Source organism: Symsagittifera roscoffensis, chromosome 3, assembly GCF_963678635.1.
Source record: "Symsagittifera roscoffensis chromosome 3, txSymRosc1.1, whole genome shotgun sequence".
NCBI lineage: Eukaryota > Metazoa > Xenacoelomorpha > Acoela > Convolutidae > Symsagittifera > Symsagittifera roscoffensis.
The window spans coordinates 1819518-1835942 of NC_087064.1; the positions used below are offsets into that span (position 1 = coordinate 1819518).

The 16425-nt window shown below is 36.0% G+C and overlaps 2 protein-coding genes across 2 annotated transcripts in view; both read left to right on the forward strand.

Annotated features, from left to right (window-relative positions):
• The window catches only part of LOC134841881 (MYND-type zinc finger-containing chromatin reader ZMYND8-like), a 276942-nt gene that overhangs the window by 39431 nt on the left and 221086 nt on the right, over nucleotides 1–16425 (forward strand). The gene's annotated exons all lie outside the window — the stretch shown is intronic.
• Nucleotides 432–16150, forward strand: LOC134841125 (delta(3,5)-Delta(2,4)-dienoyl-CoA isomerase, mitochondrial-like). Its single transcript, XM_063856913.1, has 7 exons — nucleotides 432–544; nucleotides 4853–4941; nucleotides 5312–5442; nucleotides 6108–6156; nucleotides 6524–6659; nucleotides 8630–8852; nucleotides 16055–16150. Exons 1-7 carry the CDS (start codon nucleotides 432–434, stop codon nucleotides 16148–16150), a joined length of 837 nt encoding a protein of 278 aa, XP_063712983.1.

Sequence of the window (16425 nt, forward strand, 5' to 3'; positions counted from 1 at the left end):
ACTCTGTCCGTACTCATTCCACGCATTTATCACGTCGCATGATTCTTGTTCTTCCATCCACGAGTTTTCCGGAGGTGTGTATGTACAATTCTCAGTATTTACGAAATTATTTGATACATTATTTACAGATGGTCTCTTATTGCGTGATTTACATAATTTGGCGAAGTGTCCCTTATAGTTGCAATTTTTACAGGTTATGTCCTTCGCTGGGCAAACGTTTAAGTGCCCTTTCGTAAATGTATTTCCGCATTTCATGCATGAGTTACTCCTTTCGATGTTTAAGCTTGGTTCTTTTTTTGATATGATTGTGGTTAATAAAAGATTTAAAAGTTGTCCCGTTGGTCGATGACCGTGACATATTTGTCAGTTTCTGGTGGTTAAAATATCCTTTTTCATCGATTAGGGCTTGATTAAGTGCTTCCGACGGGCTTATGGTAGCTGAAAGTAGCTTCCTCTGGGTGTCTGTGTTCTTCATATTGCAAATGAAGATATCCCTTATCCATTCTGCCTCGTCGGATTCCTTGATGTTGCACGTGCTGGCTAGGTCCGTCAGTGCTCCCCAGAATTGTTCGTACGACTCACGATCTTTTTGTTTTCGATTTAGAAGTTTATATCTTTCGAACGTAGTATTGGGCGGTTTGTTAAATGCTGCGTCTAGTAGAGTCCAGAACTCAGAGAACGATATTGCTAGAATCTTGACTCTCGGGTTCTTTTGTGTAAAAACTCTTTTTCCTTCGCTCCCTAGGGCTAAAAATAAAATTGATCGCAGTTTCTTGTCCGCCTCCGTTCGTCTCATTCCATTAAAATATTTTTCTCTTCGTTGATCCGTTTCTCTTCTGCGGATTCGTACTGTTTCATTGTGCTTTTGTTCCTGCTCTCTCTGTTGGCTTTTTCCGCGTCCGACTCGCTGCCTGTCGCCTGTTCCAAAATTGGAATTTGCGTCTCCGGTATCTCTGGTCCATGTAGGCTCTCTAAATCCAGATTTTCTTTCGCAATGATCGCCAATTGGAATTGGTCGCTCTATTGGGTCCAGGCATGCGGTGGCTCTAGGGTGTGATTAGGCCAAAAGGGGGGAATTCCACGCACGTTCGAATCATATGACTGCGCCATAATAAACTATTCTAATTCTAAGTGTCTATGTACAAGGTATGTACATAAGCTTAATTGTTAAAACGATAAAAGGAAGTAGTTGAATTAAGACGTTAAAAAGGACAACTGAACTTCCGTTCATATCGACCGATGGTCGTAACTAAACTGGTATTAATTAAAATACCGAAGGTCATTATAACAAACTAAAAACAAATCACAACAAGCGGTACATTATGTACCGGTACGTACTAGTACATGTTTTGATACCTTAGAAATGGATATTTTCATGAAGGAAATTTCATTCGGAATGTATATTGAGACAATTCATTTCATTAACATCATCAAGTAGAACAGAGTTAATGTAAATACAAGTCAACTTTTCGATTCTGTAGCACTGAACGCGATTTCGTTTCTTGGAGTGTAGAAAGTCCAGTATGTTCTAAGTTTTTTTACTGGCTGCGTTTGAAGGCGGAATACTGAAAACATGAATAGCAATTTTTCCTAGTTTAGGACTACGTAGTAACCCCGAACAACTCGCTTTTTCTTTCATCTTTCATAGTAACAAACTCTGATAAATAGGAGTTGAGTTTGCTATTAAAGATTTCAAACTCCTCCACATTGGTGTAAAAAACACTGCCGTATTTTCGTAAGTGGCGTATGGTGACGACTCTATCTATTCCTACCATTCGGTTCTGAAGAATGTTTTTCGGTCTAAGACTGTACGCGAAAACCATCGACTCGGTATGCAGAAAGTTCCGCCGCTTTTCAACCAACTTGACGTATATTGCACGATCAGTATGGTCAGTCAACTTTTCGTAGTGGTCCATGATTTTTCGGTCCATGATTTTTGAAATCGATTTCTTAAAGAATATATTTTTTTTTCGCGTTTTTCGTTTTTAATTAGAGCTCTGAATAAACAGAATATGAATCAATGTTTACTGCCTGAAACGTTTTCGGTTAACTTTGATCATCAGCATTTAAATCTGAAACATGAGCAAATGTAACAAAACATCAAAAATCAAACAAAAAGCAACCTGGAATGCGAAATAGCACCATTGTGGAAAATCTAACGTGACGAGGAAACCTCACAACTACTAAAGAAACAGTTATACCCTGATGGTCAGGTAGCGCTGGCGCTACTCCTCCCGGGTGTTGAGATGTGGTTTCAGGCGGTCGATGTGCAGCGCTTCCAATGTTAATAGCATGGAAGATTCTGAATTTGTCGATAATTGATTACTCAAATTCGTTGAGACCACCACAATTGTTCAGATGACTCACCACAGGCGTCGTTGCAACGAAATGTTCAGCTGAGCGGGTTTTGAAGTGTCAAATATGTGGCCGACATCGCAGGCAGAACAACCTGTTCATACGATAACGAAACCATATAACGCATGCAGGTATATTAATACCCTTAGATAAGAATCCAGGAGTAAGACTAGAGTTGGCAATGAACTAGTACCACCTAAAAGCGGAGCATTATGTACTGGTACGTACTAGTACATGTACTGATACCTTAGAAAATGGATATTTTCATGAAGGAAATTTCATTCGGAATATATATTGAGACATTTCATTTCATTAACATCATCAAGTAGAACAGAGTTAATGTAAATAAAAGTCAACTTTTGATTCTGAAGCACTCAAGGCGATTTCGTTTCTTGGAGTGTAGAAAGTCCAGTATGTTCCAAGTTTTTTCACTGGCTGCGTTTGAAGGCGGAATACTGAAAACACGAAAAGCATTTTTTCCCAGTTTAGGAATACGCAGTAACCAAAAAAAAAACTCGCTTTTTCTCTCATCGTTCATAGTAACAAACTCTGATAAATAGGAGTTGAGTTTGCTATTGAAGGTTTCAAACTCCTCCACATCGGGGTTAAAAACACTGCCGTATTTTCTTAAGTGGCGTATGGAGTCGACTCTCTCTGTTCCTACCATTCGGTCCTGAAGAATGTTTTTCGGTGTATGAATGTACGCAAAACCCATTAACTCGGTATGCGTTTGAAAGTTTCACCGCTTTTTAACCAACTTGACGTAAATTGCTTGATCAATTGGGTCCGTCAACTTTTCGTAGTGGTCCATGAGTTTTCGGAACTTCTTAAAGATAATTGAAAGGTCGGACGATTCTTTCTCAAGCTTTCCTATTATCTTGGTTGGATATTCGATCGGTCTGCTAGCTTCTTAACACGAGTCCAAAATTCAGCATTTCAAATCAGGTTCACAAACGCATCTCGTTTGACAATTTGGGTTTGTCTCACATTTTGAAGAACTGACTCCATTGTTAATAAAGACAGGGCAGCCCTTGATTCCAGTAAAAATTTTTAAAAATTGAATATCGTTCTTTTCTTTCTGTAAAGCTGTAATTTTGTCTACCCACATATCTACTCTTTGTACGTTCACTAGCTCTTCATCCGTTGCTTGAATTTTTGCTTTCTTGGCGATTTGTGGTTCATTGGTAGACACCGAAATTATCGCCGAGTTCTTGAAGAAGCCATTTGTTCCGGTGCCTGCCCTCTGCAGCTTCCGCCCCTTTTATGACTCTCCAGCTTTTGTTTTGACCAGAAAACCGATATTCCACTTACTCTGCGTTTGCCATATCGGTTGGATCCCTTATCTCGATGTGAACCCCCTGCGTCTGTGAACTTCAAAAGCGCATCAGTTGTAGAGGAGCGCTGACGGAACCCGAATTAATTTTCAGAAATAAAACTATTTTCGCTTAAATAAAGAACCATCTGTTTTCGTAGTAACCGTTCTATGACTTTTGAGAGAATTGGAGTTAAAGATATTGTAGTTTTTTGTCGATTATGTTAAGTTTCGTTATAATGAACGAAAATTTTTCAGATGGCTTTTTCTCCACATCGCAATTTGTTAAATTATCAATGTGCATTTTGTAAAATATCCAGCTTTGACATCTCTTTCAAAAACGCCAGTTTACGTTCTGCTTAATTGCTTAACGAAAAATTGAACAGTTATTGATAGACAATCAAAGCATTGCTATTGGCTAAGATGGCTATTGTTCACGTGGTTTTGGTTCAAGGAAATCATAGGCTTCAAGTGTGGTTTCATTGCCCGGAACATTGGAAATGGAGAGGAACTTTTGTCTTCGGGTGTATTGTAGTTTTTTCAGTCATGATTCAAAAGAGGGAAAGAACATGCAAAATAAGGTACCATATTCAGTCATGACTCAAAAGACATTTTGAAAAATTACAATTAACGTAAAAATGTCCTTGTGTTGAGAAAAGCCGGCTTGAAATTTTTGAATTTTAGTCTAATTTCGAGCAAGTAAAGCGTGCGGGTAATTTTTGTCTTCTGAAAATTGGTCATTCGCAAAGAAAATTTGGTTTTACTTAAATTGAAACTAGTTTGGAAGTTTCAATTAGCGCATCCTTCCAAAAAACTTTTTGTCGATTATGCCCAATTTACTAACGTTCTACGCGCTCGTTTACTTCTCTCACACCGCGCGCAAAAAAAAGTACTCTAAATATCTTTTTGTAGTTTTTGTTGAAGTTTTTTATGTGGTCAGAACATTCTGTGCTGGGTGCACAGCAACCGGCTATCTTTATTTATGACTTATTTTTCGGGGCGTGTTGAAAAATTTTCTCTTAATGTGAAAAAACTGGTCTTTTTATATTCGCTTTACTAGTTTTTTTACTTTAAATGTTTACTTTCGAGTTCGGTTTTGTATCTGACACGTTTTTTAATCAATAATTTTTCAAGAAACTAGTTGTTCATTTTCCGTGGCGTACTTCAGAGTTGATTTTTTTTCAGTGAAATCGGAGATTGCTTCCGCTACTTGTCTACCGATGAATCTTGTCGAAGTATAGTGTTCAGTGGAATTGGAAAACACTTCTCTGCAGGTGAGCAGACTACCATATTTGGCACATCTCTCCAAGATTCAAGCCAAATTTTAAGCCTGAAAAACTGGAGCAACCGAATTATGACTATTTATTTGAACTCGACTTAAAGCGCTTGGAAATGAAATTGGTGTTTCGATTTGTAAATATTTTTGATCTTGAAGTTCTTCGCAATATATTGGACGCAAATTAAGGGTCGGTTTAGTTGTTTATGAACATCCAGTTTCAACACGCTCTGAAAACTCAAGTTTAGGTTTACTCCCAAGTTTTAACGACTTTAAAACTTGATGATAGTGGTGACTTTAACGATTCCGTTGATCCCTCAAACAGTAAGTTTTAATTTCGAAAAGGTTAGTCTGCAATTTGTTTTCAGGAATTGACCTGACTGACTTCATGCAAAATATTGCGGGGTCAATGGCGAAGAAAAGTGACGTGGGAAGACGAGCATTTTTAGCCGAGGCAATCGTCAAAAAGTTCCAAGATGACATCACAGCCCTCGAACTGGTATAGTATAGTTCATTGAATTCTAGTTCATTCTCGTCATGCTGGTTGATTGGTTAATCGTAGACTAGACTTTTTACTGCTCATCTGGTTGAGAGTTTGAAGAAACTTGAGCACTTGCTGTATGGTAATAACATATATGGCAGAAAAATCAGAGCCAGAAATAGAAGTATGCAATAAGATTTGTGGAAGTGTTTGAATCAACGTAAACTCGAAGCGATTGGGAAAGATTTCATCCGTGAAATTAAAACAAACAAATCCGCTTTGTATCACATAAAGGAAGATAATTCAAAAGTTTTAGATTTTTGCTGCTTCTGGAACCCACATTTATTTTAACGGCTAACTTCAGTGGCCATGTTTGGCCTAGGAGTCAATGAATGTGAGGACACATATTTAGGTTGTATGGCTTTTTCAAACAAAATGTTGCATTTAATTTTTAAGGTTTCTCAAGGGAATGAAAAAATATACTTCGATGTAGTTTTCTTAAATTGGGTTAGTTTTAGCGGAAAGTGTCGATTTTGCATGTTTTTGAAATTTAAACAGCTTAAGTTGGTTCAACTTAAAGTTTGAAAATATAGGAAAATTCTGATTGCATGGGTTCGTTGACACATGTCCAACAGCCTTTTCTGTTGCCTTTGTTTCATGTTTTACACCCAATGTTGTTTTAGTGCAACAAACCCGTGATAGCTGCAATACACAATGGCTGCATTGGAGCAGGTAATTTTTTTCAACCGCAAACCATGCGAAATTTGTCAAATGGCGTTTTAAATTATTGAATAAAAAAGGTTTTCCGGAAATTACAAAAGAAAATCTAAGCATACTGTTATTTAGTACCGAAATTGTAAAGCTAGCCAAAAGAGGTAAATTCCTAAAAAGGTCCAAAAAAAGTTTTAATTCATAGCTCGGAATTGAAAGATGAGTTGGCGAACTTTCAAAATGTGTCTTTGTGGTCGAAATGCACTTTGCCCCCACCCCACTCCCTCAGCACTTTTCTTTTTATGAAATCAGGCAAAAATTTACACGAAAATTTTTCAAACATGCAGAATATTTCTGGTGAAAGTAATGGAGCAGTTCGTCTGTTTAGGTCTTAATTTGGTGACGGCCTGTGACGTTCGTTACTGCAGCTCCGACGCCTGGTTTCAACTGAAGGAGGTTGACATAGGCATTGCTGCAGATGTCGGAGTATTGCAAAGGATGCCCAGGATAGTTGCAAATGACAGGCAAGCAGATCGTTTTCAAACATGCAATTAAGGTTTCCTTGCGTTCCTCAACATTTTTTCAGCTGCCTTTTGGTTTTAGTTTTGTAATTATATAGCATCAATTTGTGATTTATCCGCAGACTAGGTGTGTTGCGAGCCAGGGGCGGATCTAGGATTTTCTCGAGGGGGAAATTTTACGAAAATTTTGTCGACCTTTTTTGGGTAGAGCAAATTGATTTGTTTAGAGCGGCTCCTATAACATTAAAAAGACCCGCTCTCATACAAAGTTAGTATATATTGGTGCCTTATGAAAAATTTTGGGGTTTGTTGGCCTAAAATGAATGTCATAAAATAATTCCAAAGGGGGACCCTTTGGTTGGTGAGTGGGTCGAATATCTGAGGGGGGCGCTATTTTACGCTTTTTGGACGCTATGTTTACCCTTGCGATAAGCAAGGGCGTTGCAATCGGGTATTAGACTTTTTTCCAGTAACTAACCTTGTTCACAGAATGGTCAAAATTAGAAATGGTAATTTTTGGTTTAGTTCTTATTTAATTAAAATTCTTTGCTTGTCGGGCATACTTGGTCTGGAGGTAACAATTACGTCTAGAGAGGCAGATGACTTGAGTTTGAATATGACAGGACCTGTTTTTTTTTCAAACGGGAAATATTCTGTTTCAAAAAAATTGCCGGCTTGTTCTTTGTCTGCTCAAGTTTTGTCGGCTTAGTTACACCTTAGAATTGTTTTTTAATGTACGCAATTTATATTGTAATTTTTTTGACATTCGTAATTTTATTTTATGACATTCGTATTTTTCATTTTCATTTTTGTTTTCACTTAAAAGCTTTTGTTCTGCCCAAATGATTACTGCTTATATTTTATCGACTTGTGACTCATCTTTGAGTAGTTTCAAGGGAAACATAAAGTTAATGCTCCCCTGTGGTTGGCACAAAATGCTAAAAATTTTAATAGAATTAATCGTTTATCATGACAACAATTATTTTAAGACCTAAACAGACTAATTGCTCCATTACTTTAACCAGAAAGTTTATCATGACAACAATTTTTTTCTTTTTATTTTTGTTCCGCTTGATAGCTTTCGACCTACAAGAAATCGGCGTAATGGCATCATATTGCGTCTTTCAGCGAGCGAAAAAAGGTGGTATGTGCGTGTGTTTTTGAGGGTGAGGTGACTTGATGAATTTTAAAAGTCGAATTAATGATGCTATATTTTGAAATTGGGGTTGCCTTATCATAATAGTGCGACTGATCAAAGGCTTTTGAAATTTCAAAATTTCACGAAAAATTTGATCGCAAAAGGTCACGAAAAATTTGATCGACATGTAATTTCGCAAGTGGTTCGAAAGTTGAAGTTTTCCAAAATCGAAAGTTGAAGTTGTCGAAAGTTGAATTTTTCCAAAAAATAAGTCATGTTTTTTCTTTTGCGTTCATTGACTCTTATCCAACTGTCTGTTTTGCTATGCTTTATTCATGCGTTTGTTTAAGAATAGATGAATGTAGTTCAGACACTTATATATAGGCGCGATCTTTTTTTTCGTTTTTTGTAGGAAAAGTCCACTAGAACAGCAAAAATGTAAAGATCGAGTTCTAATTTCGAAGATGGAATTTAATCATCAGATTAATCAGCGAGATAAAAATTTCACTTATTGATCCAGTTTTCTTAAATTGGGTTAATTTTATCGAAAAAGAGTCGAACATAAATTGTTCATGGAATTCAAAGAGCTTTAATGGCATTTGTTTTTTCTTCAAAATTCGAAGTTATTAATCTTTCCTACTGACAGTTGGTTATGTTTCCAAATTTCTGTTGGCTCAGTTTCGGATTTTCGGAAACCTAATAGTATCGCTTGGTTTTGTTTTGACTATGTTTTTTTGGTTATGGTTTGCTCCATGAAATGGCGTTAATACAATGTCATCACACAATCTAGCAGCTAAATGTGCACTTGAACTTACAAAACCTATCTTTGTTTCAGCTTCATGAGAGAAATTTCGTACACTGCCAGAAAAGTGACAAGTGATGAAGCCTTGAAAGAAGGACTGGTATCTCGAGTACTTGTTGATAAAGAATCCACCATGAATGAGGCTGTCAAACTTGCGGAAACTATAGCTGCCAAGAGTCCAGTGGCTGTACAGGGCACCAAAAGAGCCTTAGTCTATGCCAGAGATCACTCAGTTCAACAATCACTAGATCAAGTGGTAAGCTGTTTAAACAGTTACTGCAGCTCTCAAGTTCCTGGCCTTGCTAAATAACTGGTCCAAATACACTTTTGGAGATGCAGTCGGTACGGGTTGAAGTGTTAATCATTTCAGTTTTTTCTGGTGCTTAATTATCGAGAGAGTCAATGTAATCAGATCATTAGGGGTTTATAAGTTGTGAAATCAATCATCAGGGGTCTTTTACTTATCTTCGGATGGGATGTGATTGTTCACTATAAATTCTTATTTTGTGATAACTTTTGCTGAAACAGATACGATGACTGAAAAATAATGCTCGCAAGCTTTCCAGAGCCAATTTAGTTAGGAAAAAGGTTTTTGAGTAATGAACGTAGTGAAGACTCTTTTATAGGTCTTGCTATTTTTTTAAATTTTTTTTTTCACGCTCAATTTTAAATTTTTCTGTTTGACTTGTGATTTATTTTTAAGTCTCTTATAACTACAGATGTGCATTCATACCTTTTGATGCATTAATGAATGCATTTAGCTATAATGAATGCACTTCAGTTCAACTCAAATTATTTTCTTGAAAGGTAGGCAAATTGCGAAAGTTACGAGAGCAGAAATGGCCCAAACAACGCGGTGAATGGGTTTCAATTTAGCGAATGGAAATCTAGCGAAAATGGGTTTCAATTTCTAAATTTCAAAGCGGAATATAAAATTTACGAATTTCGTAGTCAGGAAGTTTTTCATTTTTTCGTAGCCTACTTTTTCACAGACTTGATTTTGTGTTTTTTTTTTGCATATTCAAAACTTTTTTCCCGCTTTTTGCGGGTGCTCGTGAAAAATAGCTTCGAGCCTGTGTAATTTTATCTCCCTGTGTCCATAGTAGTGTTAAGCTCCGATTCGCTTCAGGCTTCTATGTGATAATTCGAACTATCAAGATGTGCGAAAAGACGTGAACAGTTTCTAGTTTCGATACTGAATTTTGTTTTCAGATTTTGCAACAGAATAAAAAATTTACGCGTTGATCCAGTGTTTTTTTAATTGGGTTAGCGTTGTCAAAAAAGCGCCCACCATGAACAGTTATTGAAATTTAAGGAGTTTTAACGTGGTTTATTTGTTTTCTTTGAAATTTTAGATATATTCAAAACATTTTTGAGTTTCTATAAGTTTTCCTACACAACGAGCTAGCGAGCGTAGTGTAATAATGTGAATCTATATTTGTCCAACCTAAGTCGCAAATAAAATTGCTAATTCGGTGACACTTTCACTATAATTACGATCTGTAGCTGTGTAAGTTTCATAGCGACTGTTTTCGGCTTTATTGGTGGCTAGTGCTGGAAAATTTTCAAGCGATCATAGCACAGATGGAAGGGAATGAAACTCCTATGCACAGGTCGGAGGCTCGATGCGCAAAGAGCTTAAATTTAGTTTTATTTGGTGGTATTTTTGCGGTATAGCATTGGCAATTTATTAGCATCTGCAGCTGTTTTTATTCGTGGTTAGTGTTACGGTAGTATCAATGGCTCGTGGCGCAGTTGCGAGAACGTGACCTTCCAGATCTTGAGCTAGCAAGTTTGATTCCGACTTATTTCAAAAATATATATTTTTTAATTTGAGGCTCATTTCTACCTTTTCATATTTTTTTAGAGCTGCATTTTGTTATATCGCTTTTTTGCGAAACGCAGCTTTGCCTCTGTGTACCCTTTTTCAGTTTTCTGTTGTCTATATTTGTGTTTTCTGTAGGCTAAGAAAATTGCGCATTTTATTGACTTTTTCCAGACTTGATAAAAATATATATATATTGTTTCTAAGAGTAGTAATGAACCTAGTGAAGACATTAAAATATACTTAATTTTGTTTTTATTACAGTTTTCCTTGTGACTTCTTTTCAACTTCAATTTATTTCCATTGTTTACACTTCGATCTTTAGTGAGGTACTGCTATGGTACGACTATTCTTTTTTTCTAACCTAAGTCGCAAATATTGGTGTTTCTTTTGGGGCACCTTTACAGCTTAATAAAAGATTTACCTATTGATCCTGTTTTCTCTAATTAGGTTTATTATATGAAAAAATGTCAATCATAAATTGTTTAGAAATTCAAAGAGCTTTCAGGCCATCTATTTTTTCTTGGTTTTTTTCAAGTCAGGTTTTCTGTTTTCTTGCGTTCATTGACTCTTTTGTAACTGTCAGTTGACTATGTTTGGTGAATGTTCAGTTCGCTCGCAGCTTATAGTAAGTCAGGGTTTTTTATGGTGAGCATCCTTAATAATTGTTCTGCAAAATATAGTATAAGTCCCGAAAATAGGCACATGCGAGTTAAGTTAAACTAAGACGATTCATTCACGAGAGAAAAGACCAACATGAGATGTTCAGCTCCTAAAGGAGAACCACTGTTGTGACCCTTAATTAGGACCTACTTTTTAACTGTTATTTTCGTACATCTGGATAATTTTGTGAATATAGTTTTTAAGGGTATTCAAAATCTGTATAGTAACTTTTGGATGTGCATTTTCACTAATTTAGGCCTCGCGATCATCTCGGCGCTTTTTTTCTCAGCAAACCTCTGAGATTTGGTCATACTCTTTTTTATTTTAGAGCTATAAAATAGTCTCTCGAAATCGTGGGAGGAGTATTCGCTGATTTTATCAGTTTTTTTAACGCATATGTGTAATGTATTGATGGTTAATCTTTTTTTTCAGTCAATATGTTTGGTAATTGTGCAGTTCGCTCGCAGCTTATATTAAGTCAGGGTTTTTTTACGGTGAGCATCCTTAATAATTGTTCTGCAAAATAAAGTAGAAGTCCCGAGAATAGGCACATGCGAGTTAAGTTAAACTAAGACGATTCATTCACGTGAGAAAAGACCAAGACGAGATGTTCAGCTGCTAACTGAGAACCACTGTTGTGACCCTTAATTAGAACCTACTTTTTTGGTTATTTTTGTACATCCTGGATAATTTTGTGAATATAGTTTCTAGGAGTTATTCAAATTCTGTGTAGTAACTTTTGGATGTGCATTTTCACTAACTGAGGCCTCGAGATCATCTCGGCGCTTTTTTTCTCGGCAAATCTCTGAGATTTGGTCAAACTCTTTTTAGTTTAGAGCTATAAAATAGTCTCTTGAAACCGTGGGAGGAGTATTCTCTGATTTAATCAGTTTTTTCAAACAAGGATATGTGTAATGTATTGATTGTTAATCTTTTTTTTTCAGTCAACCAGCCAGAGGCCTAAGCGGTTAGTTTATTTAAGTTGAGAAGAGCTCACTTAACTGGAGCCATTAAACTATGGCTTACTTGCAAGAGCTTGCCTTGCAAATTGCAGCGCACATGCTATTTGAACCCGCAATCATATAGTTGCTGGGCGTTATCACTAATCGGGTACTAGATTTATTGACTTTCAGTTTTGGCTTTAATTAGGGTGTTGATTTTCTGATTAGCATAGCTGTGGTTTTGTTTGTTAATACAATTATTTTGTTCCTACAATAAACTCTTCGTGATAGTTGCCTCTTATAGGAGTTCAAACACGCTTAGTTAACTCCATTCCAATAACAACTTAATATAAAATCTAGTTTTCACCAGGTTCATTATGAATCCGGTTCAAATAAAAATAGAACTAAAGCTTAGTTTGAATAATTAGTACCTTAATTTTTCGTTTATTTGAATTAGTTTGAATATTCACGCAATTTTGAGGCTTAAGGCCTCAAATTATTTTGATAATTTGTGAATAAGACCAGTTTTTTGTTTCAAGCGTGGTGTATGTATAGTTCTTTTGTTTCCTAACTTTTGGCCGTCATTTTGTTTTGGTCGCTATTTTGAACTCCATTTCATCATCAACTTTCAATTCATGCTTTCCGATAGCAAAAGTGTGAAGTGTCCCACTACAACTGTTCTTTCATTTCGCGATCAAAAATGGGCCTAAAGTTAAGAATGTCTAGCTGAATATAAAACTCAATTGATCTAATTTTATCAAATTGAGTCAATTATTCTTGTTCTTGAAAGACAAAAATGATATATTCCTTGTTCTGCATATTCCTTGAGAAACTCCAACGGTACCAAACTTTTTTTGAATAAACCATGTTGCGCTTGTAATGAGCAGTTATCAAATGGTTTTACGGAACTCTCGAATTTATTCTTAAGATTATTGACTCGAGGAATGTATTACTGATTTATTTTATATTTTGCTATGAAGAGAAGGGTACCATGTTACATATTGCCATTAGTTCGCAGCTGTTGTCGCGCTTAACCGTTTAATTTGTGGTGCTTTTTATTAATCGGATTCAATGGAATTTTTGGGTTTTATGCGACGAATGAGCGCTTTGGTTCTAATGGCTCTCATTTTGCTATAACGAGTAAATTTATGTTGCTATTGTAGAGATAACATATGGTGAAGCGCTTGAACGATTTTCAGTACCAGTTTTGTTCCACCTTCAACTATTTGTTATCTCCTAATGTTTACACAATCTGAATTTGTGCTGATATACGATTTCATTTTTTGTTCTGACTTTCAAAGAAAACGCAATATTTATACTGGGTGTGGTATTTTTTATTCGGTAAATTTTCGCCGATTGAAATGATAGTTTTCAACAAAATTTTTTATACCCCATTGAAGATATCGACTTCCTGAGTTCAAATTTAAAAAGATATTTTTTTGTTAAGTTCTGGGGGTTTGAAAATTGCCAAATTGGCCATGTTGTGGACTAAATTATGCACGCTTTGAAGAGTTTATTCATAAGCTGAGAGCGTAACGAATGATTTATGCGTGAAGAATTATCCCGCACAACAAAATCGTTCCAAAATGAGTTGAGGCTAGCTAATTGGTCGTAGTAATTTCGTACGTTTCAAAATTTTACACTTTGATAGTGTCCAAAATTTATAGGTTTTCAGTATTTTCTTTTCCCAAAAACTATTCGATACGAATTAAGGGACAGTCGGAACATTCAGGGCTTGGCCCTGATATACGAGGAGTCTTGTTGCAAGTGAACTCGCACATTTGTTTGCATAGCTTTGTACAAAAAATGTTTCCGTTTTTATGTAAGCAGCATAAGTTTTTTGCGGCTTATGTGTGCCAAACTTCAATTTGTGATATCAATTTTGTCTTCATAAAGGTTTGTCGAATTTTTTTTCACGAGAAGTTTGTAGTTTTTTTGAGCTGCCCTTTAATGGCAAGTGTCTTTGTTGCCAAATACTTCTGCGCTTCAGGCAAATTTTATAAAGAAGTACCGCAAAAAAGAAGTTTGGGGCTGGTTGTGCTTTTTTTAGTGCATGGTCTTCTTCGAAATTGGTATTTATTTGCGCGCAACGCGCCTTGAAAATAGTTTCGAAACAGTTGATTAAAAATTTGAACAGGGGCTTATATTGAATCAGCGACTTTTTCATGGGTTCTTGGACTCATTTCCACTATTATATAAGTTTTAATATTATCAATAAAATTTGATTTTTACGGAAGGGCGAGTACTAAGAGTCTTGTCCTCTTTGTATGACGTTGATACTGCAAATTAGTCTGTTGGTTGTTTTCATACTTTCCGTGACAAAGACGGAATGTTTGTGATCGGGTTTTTCTCCGAAAAATTTGGACTATCATATCGACTTTCTGAAAAGTATTGATGTCCTTAGCTCAAAATAAAAAGATATATAATCTGCATAAACTTATGGGGCTTTGAAGGTTGCTAATTTGGCCTTTTTGGATACTTAAAATGCGTTTAGTTTGGCGTTTTATTTTAACGCATGGAGTAGGCAGCGAATTAGGCCGGCTCGAACATCCTTCTGTGAATTGATCCAAATATTACGTTATAGACTCGAAAATGGTCTTTTTTGGTAATTTTGTTTTTACAAGCAAATCGTGTGTTATAGTATGAACTCTCTTTTTTCCAATTTTCGTTACAAATTTTGTTGCGACGCAAATATTGTTGCGACAAATTGTGTTCATTTTGGAAGTGTCCATTTCGATCAATTACCAGCTATTAAGTACAGCCAATGCTAAGGATATTAACCCAGACTATTATAGTACAAATAGCACTTAAGCTTCAAGGTGTCATGGATCTGTAGCGTACAGGTAGGGAAGGAGCCCTGCAACAAAATAAGCGGGTTCGAAAATAGGCAGGGTTGGATGTTTTTAATGAAATTTTTCTTATACTAGTTAAAATGCGTCCGCTCATTAAAAATTGAGGCATGTTAATTGGTAATTTTTTTTTTCTAATTGATTGTTACTGCTAATGCGTCATAATTGGCTTGCGTCACTTAGCAATTATGTAGACTCATAATTGACGTGCGTCACTTAAGAAGTTTCGTAGACTCAAAGTTTTAATCATTCATTTTTCCCCAGTAGCGTGGTCGGTCATATTTGTGCTTGTGTATGCGAAGTGCAACTTCGCCTCTGTGTTAATAAATCTTTCTCCCGAAGCATGTTGATAACAAAATAATACTTTTCTAACCTCTGAAGCGTTGTTTGGAGGGTCATTTAATTTGCCTCAATTCAGATTTCAGTTAGGAATGATTTCTGAGCCGAAGTAATTGGTTGCTTACACTACTCCTTTATTTATATATTGCACGTAATATTTATCCCAAATAGCCTTCAATGACAGTTATCAAACCACCACCAGCGGATTGGGTCACCCTTGTGCTATTTTGAGACATCCATTCTTAGCTGACTGACCCTAAAATTTTTCTAAAGGCGCCTTTGGCGCCATGCCAAATTATATTAATACTGAGGGAGCGCGTTTTATTTGGTTTTATGATTTCTTTTTAAATTCACTTCATTTCATTTGTTAAAAGGAAGGCAAATTCCACTATAGACCAGCAAATTTGAAAAGGTCACGAAAAACTTAAATAGTTTCTGTGTTTCAAAAATCTTCTGAACTGACAATGGAACAAAAAAATCACCTATTGATCCGGCTCTGTCTAAATTGAATGAATTAACAAATAATTTGCCAATCATAAACAGTAGTTGAAATTATCAGAGCTACAACGTGATATATTTGTTTTCGAAAGTTTTAATAAACATTTTTTTTCACTTTTCTGTTTCCTTTACACTTTTCCAATTGTTTACTCGATATCTTTAAAAAGATTGAAGGTGAACTGTTTTTTTTAAGTTTGACTTTAAATTAAGAATATCTTTCAGACTATAAAAAGTTCAGTCAAAATTGGTTAAATAATAAGTCGACCAAAAAATATAGCAACAAATTCTACGGCAGGCAGTTCAATTCAATCTTTGCAGTGTAGTTGAAGGTTGAATGTTTCAGCGAACATGGAATTTGTCCATGCTGCAGAGTGATGACGTAGGAAAGGCTGCACAGGCGAATATGACAAAATCTGGGGCAGAATTTGACGATGTTTAAGTGGTAGTAACTGGTTGTAAATGGTTGTAACTATTCATTATTCAATCGCAACTTTATGTCAGTATCAAAGCTACGGTAGTGTAGCTGTTAATCTTTAGTCTCGGAGCTACATGTGATATAGTTATCTTTTTGGCTGCATAAATGGAGTCGTTTTAAAGGAAATTTAAATGAGCAAAATATAATCTCTGACATTGGAGCACATGAAAGAACCCAAATCGAAACAAAGCCGTATGCCTACCGGCATCCATTCAACGCCTTTCTACTTCGAAGAGAGA

Excerpts from the sequence above, each read along its gene's own strand:
- LOC134841125 (XM_063856913.1), top strand. The coding sequence starts at position 432 with ATGGTAGCTGAAAGTAGCTTCCTCTGGGTGTCTGTGTTCTTCATATTG. Across the intron at positions 4,942-5,311 it reads TGGAAAACACTTCTCTGCAG|GAATTGACCTGACTGACTTC; the intron begins GTGAGCAGACTA and ends ATTTGTTTTCAG. Across the intron at positions 5,443-6,107 it reads ACATCACAGCCCTCGAACTG|TGCAACAAACCCGTGATAGC; the intron begins GTATAGTATAGT and ends ATGTTGTTTTAG.